We start from the raw sequence: 26,722 nt of genomic DNA, 5'->3' as shown, positions 1-26,722 counted from the left end.
CCATCCCCACACCTCTGCTCACACACAGTGACAGTCATTCCCCACCTCCCCAGGACAGACATGGTGCCAGAGTCACTTCCCACCCCCGGGACACACACAGCAACAGAGTCGCCCCCACCCCCGGGACACACACAGTGACAGAATCACTCCCCACCCCCGGGACAGACACGGTGCCAGCACACAGGTTTATTTTCCACGGTCACTGTGCAGCGATCCACACTTTGAACTCGGAGATAAAGACAGTACGGTCCCTTTGCCGAGCGGTACTGGTTAATTCTCCTGCTGGGTGTGTGATGAGTGATTGGCCTGTGCCGACGGAGAAAGTGCCAGTGTGCACGGTGCGGAGAGCTCACTCTTCCGGTTCACCGACTGCCACCGGCCGGTGCACGGTCTCACCACCACCGGTAGTGGGCAAAGGCGCGATTAGCCTCGGCCATCTTGTGAAGGTCGTGCTTCCTCTTCACCACACTGCCCTCGTTGCTAAAGGCAGCGAGCAACTCCTGGGACAGCTTCTCCTCCATGTGAGTGCGCCGGTGACGATTCTCCCGGCATTCCGTAATTAACCATTTCATGGCCAGGAATCGCCGGCGGCTATCCTTGAGTGGCGTCGGAACCTGTAACAATAAACAAATAAACATCCCGCCGGGGAAGCAGCAAGAAGCAGGGTGTCGCCCCCACCCCACACACTCAACCCATAAACTGAGGGAGCGCCGCACTGTTGGAGGGGCAGTACTGAGGGAGTGCCGCATTGTCGGAGGGCAGTACTGAGGGAGCGCCGCACTGTCGGAGGGGCAGTACTGAGGGAGTGCCACACTGTCGGAGGGGCAGTACTGAGGGAGCCCAGCACTGTCGGAGGGGCAGTACTGAGGGAGCGCTGCACTGTCGGAGGGGCAGTACTGAGGGAGCGCCGCATTGTCGGAGGGGCAGTACTGAGGGAGCGCCGCACTGTCGGAGGGGCAGTACTGAGGGAGCGCTGCACTGTCGGAGGGGCAGTACTGAGGGAGCACAGCACTGTCGGAGGGGCAGTACTGAGGGAGCCCCACACTGTCGGAGGGGAAGTGAGAACATAAGAAATAGGAGCATGCGAACCCTCGAGCCTGCTCCGCCATTTATTACAATCATGGCTGATCCGATCATGGACTCAGGTCCACTTCCCTGTCCGCTCCTATAACCTCTTATTCCCTTATCAGTTAAGAAACTGTCTATCTATGTCTTAAATTTATTCAATGACCCAGCTTCCACAGCTCTCTGAGGCAGCGAATTCCACAGATTTACAACCCTCTGAGAGAAGTTGTTCCTCCTCATCTCAGTTTTAAATGGGCGACCCCTTATTCTAAGATCATGCCCTCTAGTTCTAGTCTCCATCGGTGGAAACATCCTCTCTGCATCCACCTTGTCAAGCCGCCTCATACTATTATACATTTCGATAAGATCACCTCTCACTCTTCTGAATTCCAATGAGTAGAGGCCCAACCTGCTCAACCTTTCCTCATAAGTCAAGCCCCTCATCCCCGGAATCAACCTAGTGAACCTTCTCTGAATTGCCTCCAAAGCAAGTATATCCTTTCGTAAATATGGAAACCAAAACTGTACGCAGTATTCCAGGTGTGGCCTCACCAATACCCTGTATAGCTGTAGCAAGACTTTCCTGCTTTTATACTCCATCCCCTTTGCAATAACAGATCACTTGCTGTAGCTGCATACTATCCTTTTGTGTTTCATGCACAAGTACCCCCAGGTCGGGAGGGGCGGTGCCCAGAGAGCACCGCGCGGCCGGAAGGGCGGTACTGAGGGAGCATTGCATTGTGGGAGGGTCAGTACTGAGGGAACGCTGCATTGTGGGAGGGTCAGTACTGATGGTGTGCTGCACTGTCGGAGGGGCAGTACTGAGGGAGTGCTGCACTGTCGGAGGGGCAGTACTGAGGGAATGCTGCACTGTCGGAGGGGCAGTACTGAGGGAACGCTGCACTGTCGGAGGGGCAGTACTGAGGGAATGCTGCACTGTCGGAGGGGCAGTACTGAGGGAACGCCGCACTGTCGGAGGGGCAGTACTGAGGGAACGCTGCACTGTGGGAGGGTCAGTACTGATGGTGTGCTGCACTGTCGGAGGGGCAGTACTGATGGTGTGCTGTACTGTCGGAGGGGCAGTACTGAGGGAGTGCTGCACTGTCGGAGGGGCAGTACTGAGGGAGTGCTGCACTGTGGGAGGGTCAGTACTGATGGTGTGCTGCACTGTCGGAGGGGCAGTACTGAGGGAGTGCTGCACTGTCGGAGGGGCAGTACTGAGGGAATGCTGCACTGTCGGAGGGGCAGTACTGAGGGAACGCTGCACTGTCGGAGGGGCAGTACTGAGGGAACGCCGCACTGTCGGAGGGGCAGTACTGAGGGAACGCTGCACTGTGGGAGGGTCAGTACTGATGGTGTGCTGCACTGTCGGAGGGGCAGTACTGAGGGAGTGCTGCACTATCGGAGGGGCAGTACTGAGGGAATGCTGCACTGTCGAACATGTAGTACTGAGGGAGCGCCAAACTGTTGAAGAACATAACAAATAGGAGCAGGAGTCGGCCATTGGCCCCTCGAATCTGCTCCGCCATTCTATAAGATCACAGCTGATCTGATCATGGTCTCGGCTCCACTTCCCTGCCCGCTCCCCATAACTCTTTACTCCCTTATCGCTCAAAAATCTGTCTATCGCCACCTTAAATGTATTCAATAACCCAGCCTCCACAGCTCTCTGAGGCAGAGAATTCCACAGATTTACAACCTTCTGAAAAATTTCCCAATGACAGATGTTAGGCTAACTGGTCTATCATTTCCTGCTTTTTGTCTGCCTCCTTTTTTAAATAGGGACGTTACATTTGCAGTTTTCCAATCTGCTGGAACCTCCCCAGAATCCAGGGAATTTTGGTAAATTACAACCAATGCATCCACTATCCCTGCCACTACTTCTCTTAAGACCCTAGGATGCAAGCCATCAGGTCCAGGGGATTTATCCGCCTTTAGTCCCATTTTCTTACTGAGTACCACCTCCTTCGTGATTGTGATTATGTTAAGCTCCTCCCCCCCTATAGCCCCTTGACTATCCACTGTTGGGATATTGTTTGTGTCCTCTACCGTAAAGACTGATACAAAATATTTGTTCAGAGTTTCTGCCATCTCCATGTTCCCCATTACTAATTCCCTTGTCTCGTCCTCTAAGGGACCAACATTTACTTTAACCACTCTTTTCCTTTTTATATACTTATAGAAACTCTTACTATCTGTTTTTATATTTTGTGTTAGTTTACTTTCATACTCGATCTTCCCTTTCTTAATCATTTTTTGAGTCGTTCTTTGCTGGCTTTTAAAAGCTTCCCAGTCTTCTGTCCTCCCACTAGTTTTGGCCACTTTGTATGCCCTTGTTTTTAATTGGATACCATCCTTTATTTCTTTAGTTAGCCACGGATAGTTATCTTTTCTCTTACACCCTTTCCTCCTCACTGGAATATATTTTTCTTCAGAGTTGTGAAATATCTCCTTAAATGTACACCACTGTTCATCAACCATCCTACACTTTAATCTATTTTCCCAGTCCACTTTAGCCAACTCTGCCCTCATACCTTCATAGTCTCCTTTATTTAAGCTTAGTACACTGGTTAGAGATCCAACTTTCTCACCCTCCATCTGAATTTGAAATTTAACCATGTTATGGTCACTCATTCCTAGAGGATCCTTTACTAAGAGATCTTTTATTAATCCAGTGTCATTACACAGGACTAGATCTAAGATAGCCTGCTCCCTGGTTGGTTCCGCAACGTACTGTTCAAGAAAACTATCCCAGATACACTCTATGAACTCTTCCTCAAAGCTACCCTGGTCAATTTGCTTTCTCCAATCAATATGAAGGTTAAAATTGCCCATGATTATTGCCGTTCCTTTTTTACAAGCCTCCATTATTTCTTGATTTATACTCCGTCCAACAGTGTAGCTACTGTTATGGGGCCTATAGACTACGCCCACCAGCGACTTCTCCCCTTATTATTCCTTATCTCCACCCAAACTGATTCAATATCTTGATCCTCTGAGCCAATATCATTTCTCACTAACGCACTGATCCCATCCTTTATTAACAGTGCTACCCCACCTCCTTTTCCTTTCTGTCTGTCCTTCTGAATTGTCAAGTACCCCTGAATATTTAGTTCAGGGTCAGTATGGTGGGAACGCTGCACTTTGGGAGGGGCAGTACTGAGGGAGTTCTGCTCGGTTGGAGGGGCAGCATTGAGGGAGTTCTGCTCTGTCGGAGGGGCAGCACTGAGGGAACGCTGCACTGTCGGAGGGCAGTACTGAGGGAGTTCTGTACAGTCGGAGGAGTCTAACTGAAGGAGTGCTGCACTGTTGGAGGGGCTGTACTGAGGGAGCGCTACACTATCAGAGGGGCTGTACTGAGGAAGCACTGCACTATTGGAGCGACAGTACTGAGGGAGCGCTGCACTGTTGGAGGGGCTGTACTGAGGGAGTGCTGCACTGTTGGAGGGGCTGTACTGAGGGAGTGCTGCACTGTTGGAGTGGCTGTACTGAGGGAGTGCTGCACTGTCGGAAAGGCTGTACTGAGGGAGTTCTGCATTGTCGGAGAGGCTGTACTGAGGGAGTGCTGCACTGTCGGAGGGACAGTACTGAGGGAGCGCTGCACTGTTGGAGAGGCTGTACTGAGGGAGCGCTGCACTATCAGAGGGGCTGTACTGAGGAAGCACTGCACTATTGGAGCGACAGTACTGAGGGAGCGCTGCACTGTTGGAGGGGCTGTACTGAGGGAGTGCTGCACTGTTGGAGGGGCTGTACTGAGGGAGTGCTGCACTGTTGGAGTGGCCGTACTGAGGGAGCGCTGCATTGTCGGAGGGGCAGTACTGAGGGAGCGCTGCACTGTTGGAAAGGACAATATTGTCGAATGGCCATTTTTTGGATGAGACATTAAACGGAGGCTTTGGATACTCTCAGGAGAATGTAAAAGATCGCATGGCATTATTTGAAGAAGGGCAGGGCAGTTCTCCCCGGTTTACTAGGGCCAATATTTATCCCTCAACCAACATCACTAAAAACAGATTATCTGATCATTATCACGTTGCTGTTTGTGGGAGCTTGCTGTGCACATATGTCTGCCGCGTTTCCTCCATTACAACAGTGACTGCTCGTCAAAAGTATTTCACTGACTGGAATGCGCTTTGGGACAGACTGGGCTGGTGAAAGGCGCTATAGAGATGCAAGTCTTTGTTTCACAAGCCAGAAAGTGGCGAGTTCCATCTGCGCTCGGTGTGGAATAAGCAGGAGCGGCATTGGGATAATACCACAGGCCTCAGAGAGCTGGGCTGTGGGCAGAGGAGAAATCGGCAGCATTCAGACACCTCACTCTGCTGGAAGCTTGTGTTTGTGAACAGGGTATGTGGACCCCCCACCCCCGGAACGAGGGCAAAAGGGACCCCCCCCCCCGGGGAACGAGGGCGAAAGGAACCCCCCCCCCCCCCGGGGAACGAGGGCGAAAGGAACCCCCCCCCCCGGGGAACGAGGGCGAAAGGAACCCCCCCCCCCCCGGGGAACGAGGGCGAAAGGGACCCCCCCCCCCGGGGAACGAGGGCGAAAGGGACCCCGCCCCCCGGGGAACGAGGGATGATAGTTTGTGTGTATGTACACTTGTATACAAGTATCTGTGTGCATGCACACGTGTACATTAGCGTGTGCGCCTGCACCGACTAGTCGTGTACACGCATGTATATAAATGTGCGCATGGATGTGTGTGTGCACCAGTCAGCAAAGAGCAAGATCACCCGGGTAACAGGGAGTGGGCAACCTGGCAACAGTGGCTGCCTACAATCGTGCCTGAAGAATAACCACTTGTACAGGGTGTGCCCAACTGAATCAGAACCGGAGAAGCAAGAAACAAACTACAACCAAAGAGCGGAGGAAAAGTGGCATCATGTGCCCACCGCAGTGGCCAGGAGTACCTGGTACGACTTGCCCCCTCGCTGGACGCTGGTTAACCCAATGACAGGCTGACAGTTCTCCAGAGCTTGGTGGAAGATCTTGTGCGGGTTACACTCGATAACGTCCTTCTCAGAGTCCGGGGCCTTGTGGTAACGCTCAATCTGCTTCCGTTTGATGGATTCAAAAGTCTAGGGAACACAACCGTCTCGTTAGATCACACCACACAATAATCGCATTCGGGGCTCCTCGGCTCCCCACATAGCTCTCTCAGAGCACTGGAACATCACAAAACCCCAACCCCATTAAAATACAATTACAGAACGACAGCATATCGGTGCACGAGCAGCTGCTGTCCACAGCTGGCACAGCAACATTTCAGAGCAACAGAATGGGTCGCATCCTGGCAGTTCTGGATCTACTGGGACAAGCATCCAGCACAGCCGCAGAGTCTGACAATCCCAATTTGGGCTGTGCCTGGGGACAGCATTTTGCAGCACTGGTGGGTACAGGTCTGTCCCTGTATAACGCTGGAGTACAGGTCTGTCACTAGATAACACTGGGGTACTGTACTGGTGAGTAGAGGTCTGTCATTGTATAACACTGGGGTACAGTACTGGTGGGTACAGGTCTGTCCCTGTATAACACTGGGGTACAGTACTGGTGGGTACCGGTCTGTCACTGTATAACACTGGGGTACAGTACTGGTGGGTACAGGTGCGTCACTGTATAACACTGGGGTACAGTACTGGTGGGTACAGGTTTGTCACTGTGTAACACTGGGGTACAGTACTGGTGGGTACAGGTCTGTCACTGTATAACACTGGAGTACAGTACTGGTGGGTACAGATCTGTCACTGTATAACATTGGGGTACAGTACTGGTGGGTACAGGTCTGTCACTGTATAACATTGGGGTACAGTACTGGTGGGTACAGGTCTGTCACTGTATAACACTGGAGTACAGTACTTGTGGGTACAGGTCTGTCACTGTAACATTGGGGTACAGTACTGGTGGGTACAGGTGTGTCACTGTATAACACTGGGATACAGTACTGGTGGGTACAGGTGTGTCACTGTATAACACTGGGGTACAGTACTGGTGGGTACAGGTCTGTCCCTGTATAACACTGGGGTACAGTACTGGTGGGTACAGGTCTGTCACTGTATAACATTGGGGTACAGTACTGGTGGGTACAGGTCTGTCACTATATAACACTGGGGTACAGTACTGGTGGGTACAGGTCTGTCACTGTATAACACTGGGGTACAGTACTGGTGGGTACAGGTCTGGCACTATAACACTGGGGTAGTCAACGTAACCCCACTTTTTAAAAAAGGAGGGAGAGAGAAAACAGGGAATTATACACCGGTTAGCCTGACATCGATAGTGGGTAAAATGATGGAATCAATTATTAAGGATGTCATAGCAGTGCATTTGGAAAGAGGTGACATGATGTGTCCAAGTCAACATGGATTTGTGAAAGGGAAATCATGCTTGACAAATCTTCTGGAATTTTTCGAGGATGTTTCCAGTAGAGTGGACAAGGGAGAACCAGTTGATGTGTGTATTTGGACTTTCAGAAGGCTTTCGACAAGGTCCCACACAAGAGATTAATGTGCAAAGTTAAAGCACATGGGATTGGGGGTAGTGTGCTGACGTGGATTGAGAACTGGTTAGCAGACAGGAAGCAAAGAGTAGGAGTAAATGGGTACTTTTCAGAATGGCAGGCAGTGACTAGTGGGGTACCGCAAGGTTCTGTGCTGGGGCCCCAGCTGTTTACATTGTAACATTAATGATTTAGACGAGGGAATTAAATGTAGTATCTCCAAATTTGCAGATGACACTAAGTTGGTTTGCAGTGTGAGCTGCGAGGAGGATGCTGTGAGGCTGCAGAGTGACTTGGATAGGTTAGGTGAGTGGGCAAATGCATGGCAGATGAAGTATAATGTGGATAAATGTGAGGTTATCCACTTTGGTGGTAAAAACAGAGAGACAGACTATTATCTGAATGGTGACAGATTAGGAAAAGGGGAGGTGCAACGAGGCCTGGGTGTCATGGTACATCAGTCATTGAAGGTTGGCATGCAGGTACAGCAAGCGGTTAAGAAAGCAAATGGCATGTTGGCCTTCACAGCGAGGGGATTTGAGTACAGGGGCAGTGAGGTGTTACTACAGTTGTACAGGGCCTTGGTGAGGTCACACCTGGAGTATTGTGTACAGTTTTGGTCTCCTAACTTGAGGAAGGACATTCTTGCTATTGAGGGAGTGCAGCAAAGGTTCACCAGACTGATTCTCGGGATGGCAGGACTGACATATCAAGAAAGACTGGATCAACTGGGCTTGTATTCACTGGAGTTCAGATGAATGAGAGGGGATCTCATAGAAACGTTTAAAATTCTGATGGGTTTAGACAGGTTAGATGCAGGAAGAATGTTCCCAATGTTGGGGAAGTCCAGAACCAGGGGTCACAGTCTAAGGATAAGGGGAAAGCCATTTAGGATAGAGATGAGAAACTTCTTCACCCAGAGAGTGGTGAACCTGTGGAATTCTCTACCACAGAAAGTTGTTGAGGCCAATTCACTAAATATATTCAAAAAGGAGTTAGATGTTGTCCTTACTACTAGGGGGATCAAGGGGTATGGCGAAAAAGCAGGAATGGGGTACTGAAGTTGCATGTTCAGCCATGAACTTATTGAATGGCGGTGCAGGCTCGAAGGGCCGAATGGCCTACTCCTGCACCTATTTTCTATGTTTCTATGTACAGCACTGGTGGGTACAGGTCTGTCACTGTATAACACTGGGGTACAGTACTGGTGGGTACAGGTCTGTCACTATATAACACTGGGGTACAGTACTGGTGGGTACAGGTCTGTCACTGTATAACACTGGGCTACAGTACTGGTGGGTACAGGTATGTCACTGTATAACACTGGGGTACAGTACTGGTGGGTACAGGTCTGTCACTTTAACACTGGGGTACAGTACTGGTGGGTACAGGCCTGTCACTGTATAACACTGGGGTACAGTACTGGTGGGTACAGGCCTGTCACTGTATAACACTGGGGTACAGTACTTGTGGGTACAGGTCTGTCCCTGTATAACACTGCGGTACAGTACTGGTGGGTACAGGTCTGTCCCTGTATAACACTGGGGTACAGTACTGATGGGTACAGGTTTATCACTGTATAACACTGGGGTACAGTACTGGTGGGTACAGGCCTGTCACTGTATAACACTGGGGTACAGTACTGGTGGGTACAGGTCTGTCACTGTATAACACTGGGGTACAGTACTGGTGGGTACAGGTCTGTCACTGTATATCACTGGGGTACAGTACTGGTGGGCACAGGTCTGTCACTGTATATCACTGGGGTACAGTACAGGTGGGTACAGGTCTGTCACTGTATATCACTGGGGTACAGTACTGGTGGGCACAGGTCTGTCACTGTATATCACTGGGGTACAGTACTGGTGGGTACAGGTCTGTCACTATATAACACTGGGTTAGAGCGCCATCTCTGGTCCTGGAAGCATGCTAAGATGTTGAGGAAGAATATCTATCTGATTGAAATGAGTTGCTTTAAGGGTGATTGGTCATGTGATTGATTATGTGATTGAAGGTGCAGTTCGAATCGAGAAATGAGCCCAACAACATGCTTTATATTTGGGGTGACAATGCCGCTCCCTCCCTGCTCTCGTTCTCCGAGAGGTCCCCGCCTCCCTCGTTCCCCGAGAGGTCCCCCTTCTCCCTCGTTCCCCGCGAGGTCCCCGTCTCCCTCGTTCTCCGAGAGGTCCCCGTCTCCCTCGTTCCCCGCGAGGTCCCCGTCTCCCTCGTTCTCCGAGAGGTCCCCGTCTCCCTCTCTCCCCGAGAGGTCCCCGTCTCCCTCGTTCCCCGCGAGGTCCCCGTCTCCCTCGTTCTCCGAGAGGTCCCCGTCTCCCTCGTTCTCCGAGAGGTCCCCCGTCTCCCTCGTTCCCCGTGAGGTCCCCGTCTCCCTCGCTCCCCGTGAGGTCCCCGTCTCCCTCGTTCTCCGAGAGGTCCCCGTCTCCCTCGCTCCCCGCGAGGTCTCCGTCTCCCTCGCTCCCCGCGAGGTCCCCGTCTCCCTCGTTCTCCGAGAGGTCCCCGTCTCCCTCGTTCTCCGAGAGGTCCCCGTCTCCCTCGTTCTCCGAGAGGTCTCCGTATCCCTCGCTCCCCGCGAGGTCCCCGTCTCCCTCGTTCTCCGAGAGGTCCCCGTCTCCCTCGTTCTCCGAGAGGTCCCCGTCTCCCTCGTTCTCCGAGAGGTCCCCGTCTCCCTCGCTTCCCGAGAGGTCCCCGTCTCCCTCGTTCCCCGTGAGGTCCCCGTCTCCCTCGCTCCCCGCGAGGTCCCCGTCTCCCTCGCTCCCCGCGAAGTCCCCGTCTCCCTCGTTCTCCGAGAGGTCCCCGTCTCCCTCGTTCCCCGTGAGGTCCCCGTCTCCCTCGCTCCCCGCGAAGTCCCCGTCTCCCTCGTTCTCCGAGAGGTCCCCGTCTCCCTCGTTCCCCGAGAGGTCCCCGTCTCCCTCGCTCCCCGCGAGGTCCCCGTCTCCCTCGTTCTCCGAGAGGTCCCCGTCTCCCTCGCTCCCCGAGAGGTCCCCGTCTCCCTCGCTCCCCGTGAGGTCCCCATCTCCCTCGCTCCCCGCGAAGTCCCCGTCTCCCTCGTTCTCCGAGAGGTCCCCGTCTCCCTCGTTCCCCGTGAGGTCCCCGTCTCCCTCGCTCCCCGCGAGGTCTCCGTCTCCCTCGCTCCCCGCGAAGTCCCCCGTCTCCCTCGTTCTCCGAGAGGTCCCCGTCTCCCTCTCTCCCCGAGAGGTCCCCGTCTCCCTCGTTCTCCGAGAGGTCCCCGTCTCCCTCGCTCCCCGCGAGGTCCCCGTCTCCCTCGTTCTCCGAGAGGTCCCCGTCTCCCTCGTTCCCCGCGAGGTCCCCGTCTCCCTCGTTCTCCGAGAGGTCCCCGTCTCCCTCGTTCTCCGAGAGATCCCCGTCTCCCTCGTTCTCCGAGAGGTCCCCGTCTCCCTCGCTCCCCGAGAGGTCCCCGTCTCCCTCGTTCCCCGTGAGGTCCCCCGTCTCCCTCGTTCTCCGAGAGGTCCCCGTCTCCCTCTCTCCCCGAGAGGTCCCCGTCTCCCTCGCTCCCCGCGAGGTCTCCGTCTCCCTCGCTCCCCGAGAGGTCCCCGTCTCCCTCGCTCCCCGAGAGGTCCCCGTCTCCCTCGCTCCCCGAGAGGTCCCCGTCTCCCTCGTTCTCCGAGAGGTCCCCGTCTCCCTCGCTCCCCGCGAGGTCCCCGTCTCCCTCGCTCCCCGAGAGGTTCGAAACTCTGGTTTTAAATCTAAACGAAGCAAATTATGGAGTTATGAGGGGAGAGTTGGCTAAGATAGATTGGGAAATTACATTAAAGATATGACGGTAGACAAGCAATGATGAGCATTTAAAGAATTAATAAATAATTTGCAACAAACATACATTCCTTTAAAGCAACAAACCCCACAGGAAAAGTGGTCCAACCGTGGCTAACAAGAGAAGTTAAAGATAGTATTAGATCAGAGGCAGAGGCTTATAGGGCCCAAGTTTTCCCCCATGCTTAGAATGGCGCAACTCCGTGAGCTGCGGCGACTTTTTAGAACAAAAACCGCGCCTAAAACTTCCCTCAGTATTCTCCCCGCTGCTGGAACGTTACAGGCCCTTGGTGCAGCGCAGCCCCCTACCACACCGTGTCCAGGTCTGTTCCGCTCCTTCCACCCCCACCCCATTCAGGTCCGCTCCCGCTCCAGCTCTCTCCCCTCCCCCCCCCGCTCCTCCTCCTCCCCCTCACTGTCAGAAACACAGAGACACTGACAGCCAGAGAGACACTGGAGGGGGAGGGGGGGCATCCCAGCCGCTGTTGGAGGGCTCCCGGTGCCGCAGTCGGTGAGTAGAAACTTAATTTTTTTATTTATTGATTTTTAAAATTATTTTAACATTTTTTTATGGTTGATTTATTGGTTGATTTATTTCCCATTTGTTATTGATGATGGCTCTTTATTTGTAAAAATGAAGTGTTTAATGTTTGGAAACCTCCCTTCCCCCGCCCCCCCATCTCTCGTTCCCTACGCCTGATTTCTAAGTGTTGGCAAGGTTTTTCTGAGCGTACAAAAATCTACACTTACTCCATTCTAAGTTAGTTTGGAGTAAGTTTTCACTGCCTAAACTTTAAAACGGGCGTAAGTGGCCGGACAAAAAAAATCTGTTTGAAAATGAAACTATTCTAACTCGCTAGAACTGGAGCAAACTAAATGCCGAGAATTGCAATTTCTAAGATGCTCCATTCTAAACTAGTTGCTCAAAAAAAATAGGAGCAACTCAGGCCGAAACTTGACCCCATTATGTTGCCAAAAATAGCAGTGAGCCTGAGGATTGGGAGGATTTTAGAATTTAGCTTAGGAGGACCAAGAAATTGATAAAGGGAAAATAGAATACGAGAGTAAACTAGCGAGACATAAAAACAGACAGTAAAAGCTTCTGTAGGTATGGAAACAAGAAAAGATTAATGAAAGTAAATATGGGTTCTCTACAGGCTGAGACAGGAGAAATTATACTAGGGAATATGGAAATGACAGGGAAATTAAACAAATATTTTGAGTCGGTCTTCACGGAAGTAGACACAAAAAAATGTCCCGGAAATAGTGGAGAACCAAGGGTCTAGCGAGAATGAGGAAATTAAAAAAATTAGTATTAATAATAAAATAGTGCTGGAGAAATTAACGGGACTGAAAGCCGATAAATCTCCTGGATCTGATGGCCTACATGCTAGGGTTTTGAAAGAGGTGGCTATAGAGATAGTGGATGCATTGGTTGTCATCTTCCAAAATTCCATAGATTCTAGAACGGTTCCCGCAGATTGGAAGGTAGCGAATGTAATCCTGCTATTTAATAAAGAAAGGAGGGAGAGAAAAAGCGGGGAACTACAGACCAGTTAGCCTGACATCAGTAGTCGGAAAAATGCTAGAATCTATTATTAAGGACGTGGCAACAGGGCACTTAAAAAATAATAAGATTGGGCAGAGTCAACAGGGATTCATGTTTGACATCAGTTAGAGTTTTTTGAGGTTGTAACTAGCAGAATAGATAACACCATGGTGTATTTGGATTTTCAGAAGGCATTCGATAAGGTGCCACACAAAATTAGGGATCATGGGATTGTGGGTAATATACCAGCATGGATTGAGGATTGGTTAACGGACAGAAAACAGAGTAGGAATAAACGGGTTATTTTTGGGTTGGCAGGCTGTAACTAGTAGGGTACCACAAGGATCAGTGCTGGGGCTCCAGCTATTCACAATCTATATCAATGATTTGCATGAGGAGACCAAGTGTAATATATCCAAGTTTGCTGATGATACAAAGCTGGGTGGGAATGTAAGCTGTGAGGAGGATGCAAAGAGGCTTCAAGGGGATATAGACAGGCTGAGTGAGTGGGCAAGTACATGGCAAATGGAATATGAATGGAATAAGGCAATTATAAAAGTATGAGTTAGCTAAAGTGGATTTAGATAAGCAGTGGCAAACATTTAAGAAGATATTTCATAAGTAAAGATATATTCCAGTGAGAAAGATAGACTCAGAGAAAGATGAACCATCCGTGGCTAACTAAGGAAGTAAAGGATGGTATCAAATTGAAAACAAATGTTACGAAGACCAGAGGATTGGGAAATCTTTAGAAACCAGCAAAGGACGAATAAACTGACAGCAAGAGCTTCTGCAGGTATATAAAAAGTAAACGATGGTCCCTCAGAGGATGAGACTGGGGAATTAATAATGGGAAACAGGGAAATGGCAGAGACTTTGAACAAATGCTTTGTATCGGTCTTCATAGTAGAAGACACTAAAAACATCTCAAAAATTGACAATCAAGGTGCTATTGGGGGGTGGGGAGAATCTTAAAACAAGCACTATCACTAGAGAAAATGTACTAGGCAAACTAGAAACATAGAAAGTAGGTGCAGGAGTAGGTCATTCGGCCTTTCCAGCCTGCACCACCATTCAATAAGATCATGGCTGATCATGCAACTTCAGTTCCCCATTCCTGCTTTCTCTTCAATCCCTTTAGCCGTAAGGGCCACATCTAACTCCCTTTTGAATATATCTAATGAACTGGACTCAACAACTTTCTGTAGTAGGGAATTCCACAGGTTCACAATTCTCTGGGTGAAAAAGTTTCTCCTCATCTCGGTCCTAAATGGCTTACCCCTTATCCTTAGACTGTGACTCCTGGTTCTGGACTTCCCCAACATCAGGAGCATTCTTCCTGTATCTAACCTGTCCAGTCCCGTCATAATTTTATATGTTTCTATCAGATCCCCTCTCATTCTTCTAAATTCCAGTGAATATAAACCTAGTCGATCCAGTCTTTCTTCATATGTCAGTCCTGCCATCCCGGGAATCAGTCTGGTGAACCTTCACTGCACTCCCTCAATAGCAAGAATGTCCTTCCTCAGATTAGGAGACCAAAACTGTACACAATGGGATTAAAGGTGGACATGTCCCTTGGATCTGATGGCCTACACCCTAGGGTCTTAAAAGAAGTGGTTACAGAACAGAGATAGTGGGTGCATTGGCTGTAATCTACCAAAGTTCCCTGAATTCTGGAAGTGCCCCAGTGGACTGGGAAACTGCAAATGTAACGCCCCTATTTAAGAAAGGAAGGAGACAGAAAGCAGGAAACCATAGACCAGTTAGCCTAACATCTGTCATTGGGAAATGTTGGAGTCTATTATTAAGGAAGTAATAGTTGGACATTTGTAAAAGAATAATGCAGTCAAGCAGAGTCAGCATGGTTTTATAAAAGAGGAATCATGTTTGACAAATTTGCCATATTTCTTTGAGATGTAACAAGCAAAGTGGATAAAGGGGAACCAGTGGATTGTGGTGTATTTGGCTTTCCAGAAGGCATTCAATAAGGTGCCACATAAAATGTTACTGCACAAGAGCTCACATGGCTGGGGGTAATATATTAGCATGGATAGAGGATTGGCTAACTAACAGAAAACAGAGAGTCGGGATAAATGGGTCATTTTCAGGTTGGCAATCTGTTGCGTTTCTGTAAAGCATGCATTCCCATGTTCCGCCACCAGGGAGCGCATCCCCTAAAGTCCCAAGGGATCCCAGCATCCCTTGGGAGCCCTGTATATAAGCCAGACTCCAAGGCCTGTTCCTCACTCTGGAGTGTCTTAATAAAGACTGAGGTCACTGTTACTTTAACCTCCCTGTGTGCAGTCTCATCTGTGTTAGGAACACAATAACTGGCGACGAGTATGAGAATCAACGCAAAGACACAACAAACTGTGGGCATCCTGGAAAAGTTCTTGGAGGGTGAGGACTGGGAAGCCTATGTCAAACAGTTAGACTAGTACTTTGTAGTCAATGAGCTGGACGGAGAAGGAAGTGCTGCAAAAAGGAGAGCGATCCTCCTCACGGTCTGCGGGGCACCGACCTACAGCCTCACGAAGAACCTTCTGGCTCCAGTGAAACCCACAGATAAGTCGTATGAGGAGCTGCGTAGACTGGTTCGGGAGCATCTTAACCCAAGGGAGAGCGTGCTGATGGCGAGGTATCGGTTCTACACATGCCAGCGATTTGAAGGTCAGGAAGTGGTGAGCTACGTCGCCGAGCTAAGGCGACTTACAGGATAATGTGAGTTTGATGGCTACCTGGAGCAGATGCTCAGAGACTTTTTTGTACTGGGCATTGGCCACGAGACCATCCTACGAAAACTTTTGACTGCAGAGACACCGACCCTCAGTAAGGCCATTGCGATAGCATAGGCGTTTATGTCCACCAGTGATAACACCAAACAAATCTCTCAGCACACAAGTGCTAGCAATGTTCATAAATTAACTGGAACTGTGTTTGCGAGCAGAAATGTACAGGGCAGAAACCATGAGTCTGCAACTGCCAGCAGGCCTCAGGTGACCCAGATGACTGAGTCCGCAACAAAGGATGAGTGCAAGGCAGTTCACACCTTGTTGACGTTGTGGAGGCTTCCATTCAGCCTATTCATGCCGCTTCAAAGGGTATGTTTGCAAGAGCTGTGGAACAATGGGGCACCTCCAACGAGCTGCAAGCTCTGCAAAACCTGCTAACCACCACGTGGCAGAGGAAGATCGGTCCATGGTGGATCAAAGCGATTTCGAGCCTCAGAGAGGAGGCAGATGCTGAAGTACATGGGGTGCACACATTTGTCAAAATGTCCACCTATAATGCTGAATGTAAAATTGAATGGCTTACCCGTAAGCCATGGAACTGGACACTGGCGCTACCCAATCCATCATGAGTAAAAAGATGTTTGAGAGACTGTGGTGCAACAAGGCACTCAGACCAGCCCTGAGCCCCATCCACACGAAACTGAGAGCGTACACCAAAGAGCTCATCACTGTCCTGGACAGCGCCGTGGTCAAGGTCACCTACGAGGGCATGGTGCACGAACTGCCACTCTGGATTGTCCCGGGCGATGGCCCCACACTGCTTGGAAGGAGCTGGCTGGGCAAAATCCGCTGGAACTGGGATGACATCCGAGCGCTATCATATGTCGATAAGGCCTCATGTACCCAGGTTCTTAACAAATTTCCTTCCCTTTTTGAACCAGGCATTGGAAACTTTTCCGGGGCGAAGGTGCGGATCCACTTGGTTCTAGAGGCACGATCCATTGAGGCAAGATGTTCACCAAGCTCGACCTGACTTTGGACTACATGATGCAGGAGCTGGAGGAGTCTTCGAAGGGCCTCACCTGCATCAATACGCACAAGGGACTGTTCATCTACAACAGATGCCCGTTTGGAATTCGGTCGGCTGCAGCGATCTTCCAGAGAAACATGGAGAACCTACTCAAGTCGGTACCACGCATGGTGGTTTTTCAGGACGACATATTGGTCACAGGTCGGGACACCGTCGAGCACCTACAAAACTTGGAGGAGATCCTCCAGCGACTGGATCGCGTAGGGCTGCGGCTGAAGAGGTCGAAATGCGTCTTCATGGCAACAGAAGTGGAGTTTTTGGGGAGAAAGATCGCGGCGGATGGCATTCGGCCCACAGACGCCAAGACAGAGGCTATCAGGAACGCGCCCAGGCCACAGAACGTCACGGAGCTGCGGTCATTCCTGGGACTCCTCGCCTATTTTGGTAACTTCCTACCGGGGTTAAGCACCCTCTTAGGAGCCTCTACATGTGTTTTTGCGTAAAGGTGAGAACCGGGTATGGGGGAAAAAACAAGTAATTGCTTTTGAGAAAGCCAGAAACATTTTATGCTCCAACAAGCTGCTTGTATTGTATAACCCATGTAAAAGACTTGTGCTAGCATGTGACGCGTTGTCGTACGGAGCCGGGTGTGTATTACAACAAGCTAACGTTGCGGGGAAGTTGCAACCTGTCGCCTATGCCTCCAGGAGCTTGTCGAAGGCCGAGAGGGCCTACAGCATGATTGAGAAAGAGGCATTAGCGTGTGTGTTCGGGATAAAGAAAATGCATCAGTACCTGTTTGGCCTCAAATTTGAGCTGGAAACCGATCACAAGCCCCTCATATCCCTGTTCGCTGAAAACAAGGGGATAAATACAAAGGTGGGCACTTGCGCTATCAGCGTATAACTATACCACCCGCCACAGGCCAGGCACCGAGAACTGTGCGGATGTTCTCAGTCGGCTACCATTGCCCACCATGGGGGTGGAAATGGCGCAGCCTGCAAACTTGTTGATGGTGGCGCAGCCCGCAGACTTGTTGATGGTCATGGAAGCGTTTGAAAATGATAAATCACCTGTCACGGCCCACCAGATTAGGACTTGGACCAGCCGAGATCCTCTGTTGTCCCTAGTAAAAAAACTGTGTACTGCATGGGAGCTGGGCCAACATCCTCGTTGAAATGCAAGAGCTAATCAAGCCGTTCCAGCGGCGAAAGGACGAGCTGTCCATTCAGGCAGATTGCCTGTTGTGGGGTAACCGCGTAGTGTTACCCAAAAAGGGCAGGGAGACGTTCATCTCGGATCTCCACAGCACACACCCGGGTATAGTAATGATGAAATCGATAGCCAGATCCCACGTGTGGTGACCAGGTATCGACTCTGACTTAGAGTCCTGTGTACGGCAATGCAGCGTGAGTGCTCAGTTGAGCAACGCGCCCAGAGAGGCACCACTAAGTTTGTGGTCCTGGCCCTCCAGACCATGGTCGAGTATCCATGTCAACTATGTGGGCCCGTTTCTCGGTAAAATGTTCCTGGTGGTGGTGGTGGATGCTTTTTCAAAATGGATTGAATGTGAAATAATGTCGGGAAGCACCGCCACCACCACTATTGAAAGCCTGAGGGCCATTTTTGCTACCCACAGCCTGCCTGACATACTGGTCAGTGACAACGGGCCATGTTTTACCAGTGCCGAATTTAAAGAATTCATGACCTGCAATGGGATCAAACATGTCACCTCGGCCCCGTTTAAACCAGCCTCCAATGGGCAGGCAGAGCGGGCAGTACAAGCCATCAAAGAGAGCCTTAAACGAGTCACAGAACGCTCACTCCAAACCCGCCTGTCCCGAGTACTGCTCAGCTACCGCATGAGACCCCACTCGCTCACAGGGGTGCCCCCGGCTGAGCTACTCATGAAAAGGACACTTAAAACCAGACTCTCGCTGGTTCACCCCAACCTGCATGATCTGGTAGAGAGCAGCAACAAAATGTAAACGATGGTCGCGCCTCTGTGTCATGGGAAATTGATCTGAATGATCCTGTATATGTGCTAAACTATGGACATGGTCCCAAGTGGATCGCGGGCACGGTGATAGCTAAAGAAGGGAGTAGGGTGTTTGTAGTCAAACTAGACAATGGACAAATTTGCAGAAAGCACCTGGACCAAACGAGGCTGCGGTTCACAGACTGCCCTGAACAACCCACAGCAGACACCACCTTTTGAGAGCCCAAAGGATCAACGACACCACCCCGGACCAGGAAATCGAACCCATCACGCCCAACAGCCCAGCAAGGCCAGGCTCACCCAGCAGCCCTGCAGGGCCAACAACACGCCAGCCCAGCGAGGGTACAGCCAACACACCAGAACAGACATTTGTACTGAGGCGGTCCACCAGGGAAAGAAAGGTTCCCGACCGCCTCACCTTGTAAATAGTTTTCACTTTGACCTTGGGGGGGGGGGGGGGGGGGGGGCGAAATGATGTTGTGTGTCTGTAAAGCATGCACTCCCATGTTCCGCCACCAGGGAGCGCATCCCCTGAAATCCCTTGGGAGCACTGTATATAAGCCGGTCCCCAAGGCCTGTTCCACTCTGGAGTGTCTTAAGACTGAGGTCACTGTTATTTTAACCTCCGTGTGCAGTCTAATCTGTGTTAGGGACACAATACAAACTAATTGGTGGGGTGCCACAGAGATCAGTGCTGGGGCCTCAGTTGTGTACAATTTATATTAGTGACTTGGATGAAGGGATCGAGTGTGATGTAGCCAAATTTGCTGATGATACAAAGATAGATGAGAAAGCAAATTGTGAGGAGGATGCAAAGAATCTGCAAAGGGATAGAGATCGGCTCAGTGAGCAGACAAAAATTTGGCAGATGGGAGTATAATATGGGAAAATGAGCTTATCCACATTGGTAGGAAAAATAAAAAAGCAAATTATTTAAATGGGGAGAGATTATAAAATGCTGCAGTACAGAGGGACCTGGGGGGTCCTTGTGCATGAAACGCAAAAAGTTAATATGCAGGTACAGCAAGTAATCAGGAAGGCAAATGGAATGTTGGCCTTTATTGCAAGGGGGATAGAGTATAAAAGCAGAGAAGTCCTGCTACAACTGTACAGGGTATTGGTGAGGCCACATCTGGAGTACTGCGTACAGTTTTAGTCTCCATATTTAAGGAGGGATATACTTGCATTGGAGGCAGTTCAGAGAAGGTTCACCAGGTTGATTCCTGAGATGAAGGAGTTGTCTTATGAAGAAAGGTTGAGCAGATTGGACCTATACGCCTTGGAGTTTAGATGAATGAGAGGTGATCTATTGAAATGTATAGGATTCTGAGGTGGCTTGACAGGGTGGATGCAGAGAGGATGTTTCCTCTCATGGGGGAATCTAGAACTAGGGGGCATAGTTTCAGAATAAGGGGTCATCCATTTAAAACAGAAATGAGGAGGAATTTCTTCTCTCAGAGGGTTGTGAATCTTTGGAATTCTCTGCCCCAGAGAGCTGTGGAGGCTGGGTCATTGAATATATTTAAGGTTAGACAGATTCCTGAGCAATAAGGGAGTCGAGGGTTCTGGGAGAGGGCGGGGAAGTGGAGCTGAATCCATGATCAGATCAGCCATGATCTTATTGAATGGCGGAGCAGGCTCGTGGGGCCGTATGGCCGACTCCTGTTCCTATTTCTTATGTTCTTATGAAGAAATGTGAAGCTATCCACTTTAGAAGGAAAAATAGAAAAGCAGAGTATTTTTTAAATGGTGAGAGATTGGGAATTGTTGGTGTTGAGGGACCTGGGTGCCCTTGTACACAATACACAAAGTTTATATGCAGCTACAGTATGCAATTAAGAAAGCAAATGGTATGTTGTCCTTTATTACAGGAGGATTTGAGAATAAGAGTAAAGACATCTTACTGCAAGTATATAGGGCCCCTGTGAGACCACACCTGGAGTACTGTGCACAGTTTTGGTCTCCTTACCCAAGGAAAGATATATTTGCCATAGTGGGAGTACAATGAAGGTTCACCAGACTGATTCCAGGGATGGGGGGATTGTCCTATGAGGAGAGATTGAGTAGGTGATCTCATTGAAACATACAAAATTCTTACAGGGCTTGACAGGGTAGATGCAGGGAGGATATTTCCTCTGGCTGGGGGGGGTCTAGAACCAGGGGTCACAGTCTCAGAATAAGTGGTCAGCCATTTAGGACACACATCAGGAGAAACTTCTTCACTCAGAGGGCAGTGAATCTTTGGAATTCTCTACCCCAGAAGGCTGTGGAGGCTCAGATGTTGAGTATAATCAAGATGGAGATCGAAAGGTTTGGGTATATTAAGGGGATTATGGGGACAGTGCAGGAAAGTGGAGTTGAGGTAGAAGATGAGCCATGATCTCATTGAATGGCGGAGCAGGCTCAAGGGGCCAAACGGCCGACTCCTGCTCCTAATTTTTCTGTCCTTTTCCCTTTACCTCATTCCACGGTAGAGATCCCCTCCTCCCTCATTCCACGGTAGAGATCCCCTCCTCCCTCATTCCCCAGACATCCCCTCCTCCCTCATTCCCCAGAGATCCCCTCCTCCCTCATTCCCCAGAGATCCCCTCCTCCCTCATTCCCCAGAGATCCCCTCCTTTACCTTGTCCATGATCGATCTGGACAGCAATTTCTGACCTCCCTGCATCATCATGTTGATGAATTTGCTGAAAGAAATTGGAATAAAAAAAGTGATCGACTTGGTTTTCTACTTAAACTTGTAAACTTCAAGGTAAATTAGCATAAAGCAGAGAACTGACTGTTTGATCGGGACTGATAAACTAGAAACAAAGACCCAATTTGTGAGTCTTGCACAAACGAATTGACTGGGAATTGTGCCAATGCTCCTCTCCACAGTCGGAGCGCTGTGCTGGGATGGACACACCGAGGTCACAGTTCGCCATGCGTGAAGTTTAAGGAACCAGTAGATTGAGTCAAGCTGTGCAGTGTGGTGGGAAGTGACAGCAGTACCTTGGAACGCTCGGATTGGCAGGGACAGTTCGATCTGCCAAGTACCACTACTGGCAGTGAAGGCGCATCCACCTCAATTGCACACGGATCATCTGGGCACCCTCAAAGGGCCATCCCAAGGGGCAGCGACCATCCTGGTTTGGCTTTTGCACATTGCACAGGCTTTCAGTGCGTTTATCGGCTGTATTTACCTCGAGTAATGACGGACTGAGTGGATTGTACCGCCCAGGGTGTGGCGATGAGAACGTTTATGGAGAAAGTTATGTCTAGCAAGCTGGACAAGAAATAGCTTCATAAAGAATAGGAATAGGAGCAGGCCATTCAGCTCCTGGAGCCTATCCCACCATGGCTCATCCACATACTGCCCATAGTAAGTAAATCCTGGGCCATACAATAACACGTGCCTGATTAGAAGTTAAAGGATTATGGAATGTAATATAGTTAATTTCATTGGTATACCCAGCCCGGAATTATGTAACAATTCACACTTATTATAGTGCCTTTAACATAGTAATATGTCCCAAGGTGCTTCACAGGAGCGTTATCAAACAAAATTTGACACCGAGCCACATAAGGAAATATTTGGGCAGATGACCAAAAGCTTGGTCAGAGGTAGGTTTTAAGGAGCATCTTAAAAGGAGAGGTAGAGGAGTTGAGGGAGCAGTTTAGAGTTCAGCAAAAAAGGACCATGAGATTAATTAAGAGGGGAAAAAGAGAGTATGAGAGTAAACTTGCAAGGAACATAAAAAACAACTGTAAAAGTTTGTACAAGTACGTAAAAAGAAAAAGATTAGTGAAGACAAATGTAGTTCTTTTACAGACAGAAATGGGAGAATTTGTAATGGGGAACAAGGGAATGGCAATTAAATAAATATTTCTGTTCTGTCTTCACGGGTGAGGACACAAATAACGTCCCAGAAATGCAAGGGAACCAAGGGTCTAGTGAGCAAGAGGAATTAAAGGAAATGATAATTAGTAAGAAAATAGTGCTGGAGAAGCTAATGGGACTGAAGGCAGATAAATCCCCAGGGCCTGATGATCTGCATCCCAGAGTACTAAAACAGGTAGCCATGGAAATAGTGGATGCATTGGTTGTCATCTTCCAAAATTCTGTAGATTATGGAACAGTTCCTGCAGATTGAAGGGTGGCAAATGTAACCCCATTATTTAAAAAAGGAGGGAGAGAGAAAATGGGGAACTACAGACTGGTTAGCCTGACATCAGTAGTAGGGAAAATGCTGGAGTCTATTATGAAGGATGTGATAACGACACACTTAGATAATATCAACGGGATTAAACAAAGTCAACATGGATTTATGAAAGTAAAATCATGTTTGACAAACCTACTGGAGTTTTTTGAGGATGTAACTGATAGAATAGATAATGAGAACCAGTGGATGTAGTGTATTTGGATTTTCAGAAGGCCTTTGATAAAGTCCCACATAAGAGGTTAGTGTGCAAAATTAAAGCACATAGGATTGGGGATAATGTATTGGCATGGATTGAAAATTGGTTAACTGTCAGGAAAAAGAGAGTAGGAATAAATGGGTCTTTTTTGGGGTGGTGGGCAGTGACTAGTGGGGTACCACAGGGATCAGTGACTTGGGCCCCAGCTATTCACAATATATATAGAAATGATTTGGATGAAGGAACCAAATGTAACATTTCCAAGTTTGCTGATGACACAAAACTATTGTGAGTTGTGAGGAGGATGCAAAGACTCTGCAAAGCGATTTAGATAGGTTGAGTGAGTGGGCAAACACATGACAGATGCAGTATAACGTGAATAATAGTGAAGTTATCCACTTTGGTAGGAAAAACATAAGGACAAAGTATTATTTAAATGGTGATGGCTTGGGAAGTATCGATGTACAGAGGGATCTGGGTGTCCTTGTACACCAGTCATTGAAAGCAAACATGCAGGTGCAGCAAGCAGTTAGGAAGGCAAATGGTATGTTGGGCTTCATTGCAAGAGGATTTGAGTACAGGAGCAAGGATGTCTTACTACAGTTATACAGGGCCTTGGTGAGACTGCACCTGGAGTATTGTGTGCAGTTTTGGTCTCCTTACCTAGGAAAGGATATAATTGCCATAGAGGGAGTGCAGAGAAGGTTCACCAGACTGATTCCTGGGATGGCAGGACTGTCATATGAGGAGAGATTGGGTCGACTAGGCCTGTATTCACTAGAGTTTAGAAGAGTGAGAGGGGATCTCATTGAAACGTATAAAATTATGACTGGATTGGACAGACTGCATGCGGGGAGGATGTTCTCCCTGACTGGGAAATCTAGAACAAGGGGGTCACAGTCTCAGGATACAGGGTAGGAAATTTAGGACTGAGATGAGGTCCTAAATTTCACTCAAAGAGGGTGGTGAACCTGTGGAATTCTCTACCACAGAAAGCTGTGGAGGTCAAGTCACTGAATATATTTAAGAGGGAGATAGATAGATTTCTAGAAACAAAAGGCATCAAGGCGTATGGGGAAAAAGCAGGAATGTGGTGTTGAGATCGAGGATCAGCCATGATCACATTGAATGGCGGTGCGGACTCGAAGGGCCTAATGGCCTACTACTGCTCCTATTTTCTATGTTTCTATGACTTCCAGAGCTTAGGGTCTTGGCAGCTGAAGGCACGGCCGCCAACAGTGAAGCGATTAAACCCCTCTCCCTTCACCTCCAACAAGTGTGAGGAGCTCATTGCACGAGGAGCTCATGGATTCCTTTGTCACTAAGATTGAGACCATCCGTTCGGCCATGTCTGCCCTTCCTTCCCCTAGCCCACCGGGCCAAACTTCCCCTAACGTTCCACCCTGTCCTAACTCTGAACTCGCATCTTTCTCTAGTTTCGCTCCTATCTCCCCCAAATCTTCTTGTCCATGGACCCACCTCCTGCTCCCTCGACCCTATTCCCATCAAACCACTGACCACCCAACTTCCCTCCCTGGTCCCCATGTTAGTTGACATTGTTAACGGTTCGCTCTCCTCAGGTACTGTCCCCCTCCCCTTCAAATCTACCGTCATCACCCCTCTCCTCAAAAAACACAACCCTTGACCCCCTCCGTCCTTGCAAACTACCACCCCATCTCCAACCTCCCTTTCCTCTCCAAAATCCTTGAATGTGTTGTCATCTCCCAAACCGTTCCCATCTTTCCTGGAACTCATGTGTTTGAATCCCTCCAATCCGGTTTCCAACCCTGCCATGTACTGAAACTGCCCTTATCAAAGTCGCCAATTACATCCTGTGTGACTGTGACAAAGGTAAACTATCCCTCCTCATCCTTCTCGACCTGTCTGCAGCCTTTGACACAGTTGACCACTCCATCCTCCTCCAACGCCTCTCCACCATCGTCCAGCTGGGTGGGACTGCACTCGCCTGGTTCCATTCTTATCTATCTAATCGTAGCCAGAGAATCACCTGCAACGGCTTCTCCTCCCGCCCCCGCATCGTTACCTCTGGTGTCCCCCAAGGATCTATCCTTGGCCCCTCCTATTTCTCATCTACATGTTGCCCCTTGGCGACATCATCCCAAAACACAGCGTCAGTTTCCACATGTACGCTGATGACACCCAGCTCTACCTCACCACCACTTCTCTCAAACCCTCCACGGTCTCCGAATTGTCAGACTGCTTGTCCGATATCCAGTTCTGGATGAGCAGAAATTTCCTCTAACTAAATATTGAGAAGACCGAAGCCATTGCCTTTGGTCCCCGCCACAAACTCCATTCTCCATCCCCCTCCCTGGCACCTGTCTGAGGCTGACCCAGACCAATCAAACCATGGATTCGTATTTAATCCCGAAATGGGCTTCCGACCACGTATCTGCTCCATCACCAGGACCGCCTACTTCCTCCTCTGATTTTAATCGCTCGACCATTGGCAACTGCCTATATAAATGCAAACTGCTGTTGAGTAAAATCAGGGATGCATAAGTGGCCAGAATTGGAGGAGTGCAGAGATCAGAGGGTTGTTGGGCTGGGGGCGGTTAGAGAGATAGCGAGGGGCTGGGGGCAGTTACAGAGATAGCGAGAGGCTGGGGGCGGTTAGAGAGATAGCGAGGGGCTGGGGGCGGTTACAGAGATAAGCGAGGGGCTGGGGGCGGTTACAGAGATAGCGAGGGGCTGGGGGCGGTTACAGAGATAGCGAGGGGCTGGGGGCGGTTACAGAGATAGCGAGGGGCTGGGGGCGGTTACAGAGAGAGAGGGGCTGGGGGCGGTTACAGAGAGAGAGGGGCTGGGGGTGGGAGAAGGAGAGGGGGAGGGGGAGGAGAGCGGGGGGGGCGGAGGAGAGCGGGGCGGGGAGGAGAGCGGGGGGGGGAGGAGAGCGGGGGGGGGGGGGAGGAGAGCGGGGGGGGGGAGGAGAGCGGGGGGGGGGGGAGGAGAGCGGGGGGGGGGGAGGAGAGCGGGGGGGGGAGGAGAGCGGGGGGGGGGGAGAGAGGGGGAGGGAGGAGAGGGGGGGGGAGGAGAGAGGGGGGAGGGAGGAGAGGGGGGGGAGGAGAGGGGGGGAGGAGAGCGGGGGAGGAGAGCGGGGGGGGGAGGAGAGCGGGGGGAGGAGAGCGGGGGGAGGAGGAGAGCGGGTGAGGGGGTGGCGTTGAGGGGGACGGGGTGGGGTTGAGGGGGACGGAGTTGAGGGGGACGGGGTGGAGGGGGAGGGGGTGAGGGGGAGGGTGGGGTGGGGAGGGTGGGGTGGGAGGGAGGGTGGGGTGGGAGGGAGGGTGGGGTGGGGGGGAGGGTGGGGTGGGGGGGAGGGGAGGGTGGGGTGGGGGGGAGGGGAGGGTGGGGTGGGGGGGAGGGTGGGGTGGGGTGGGGGGGGGAGGGTGGGGTGGGGGGGGAGGGGGAGGGTGGGGTGGGGGGGGAGGGGGAGGGTGGGGTGGGGGAGGGTGGGGTGACGGGTGAGGGGGTGGGGTGAGGGGGTGGGGGTGGGGGGAGGGGGAGGGGGAGGGGGAGGGGGTGGGGGAGGGGTGGGGTGGGGTGAGGGGGTGGGGTGAGGGGGTGGGGTGTGAGGGGGAAGGGAGGGAGGGGAAGGGAGGGAGGGGGAAGGGAGGGAGGGGGAAGGGAGGGAGGGGGAAGG

General features: G+C 50.6%; 1 protein-coding gene across 1 annotated transcript; it reads right to left on the bottom strand.

Annotated features, from left to right (window-relative positions):
* On the bottom strand, positions 1–21,373 carry mrps7 (mitochondrial ribosomal protein S7). Its single transcript, XM_070874228.1, has 3 exons — positions 21,287–21,373; positions 5,976–6,143; positions 1–614 (listed from the first exon to the last, which is right to left on the bottom strand). The coding sequence occupies exons 1-3, from the start codon at positions 21,335–21,337 to the stop codon at positions 393–395; spliced, it is 441 nt and encodes a 146-aa protein (XP_070730329.1). The 5' UTR covers positions 21,338–21,373; the 3' UTR covers positions 1–392.
* Between the last annotated feature and the right edge of the window lie 5,349 nt (positions 21,374–26,722).

This window comes from Pristiophorus japonicus, unplaced genomic scaffold (assembly GCF_044704955.1).
Source record: "Pristiophorus japonicus isolate sPriJap1 unplaced genomic scaffold, sPriJap1.hap1 HAP1_SCAFFOLD_727, whole genome shotgun sequence".
Taxonomy (NCBI): domain Eukaryota; kingdom Metazoa; phylum Chordata; class Chondrichthyes; family Pristiophoridae; genus Pristiophorus; species Pristiophorus japonicus.
The sequence above is the reverse complement of the archived record's forward strand: the minus strand, read 5'-3'. Positions and strand labels throughout refer to the sequence as shown.

What these genes read in the sequence shown, in the direction of transcription:
- mrps7 (XM_070874228.1), bottom strand. Translation starts at nt 21,337, where the DNA reads ATGATGATGCAGGGAGGTCAGAAATTGCTGTCCAGATCGATCATGGAC. An exon ending in CCAGATCGATCATGGACAAG is followed by an intron (nt 6,144 to 21,286) that starts GTAAAGGAGGGG and finishes TGTGTTCCCTAG; the next exon opens with ACTTTTGAATCCATCAAACG. An exon ending in GAGGGGGCAAGTCGTACCAG is followed by an intron (nt 615 to 5,975) that starts GTACTCCTGGCC and finishes TTATTGTTACAG; the next exon opens with GTTCCGACGCCACTCAAGGA.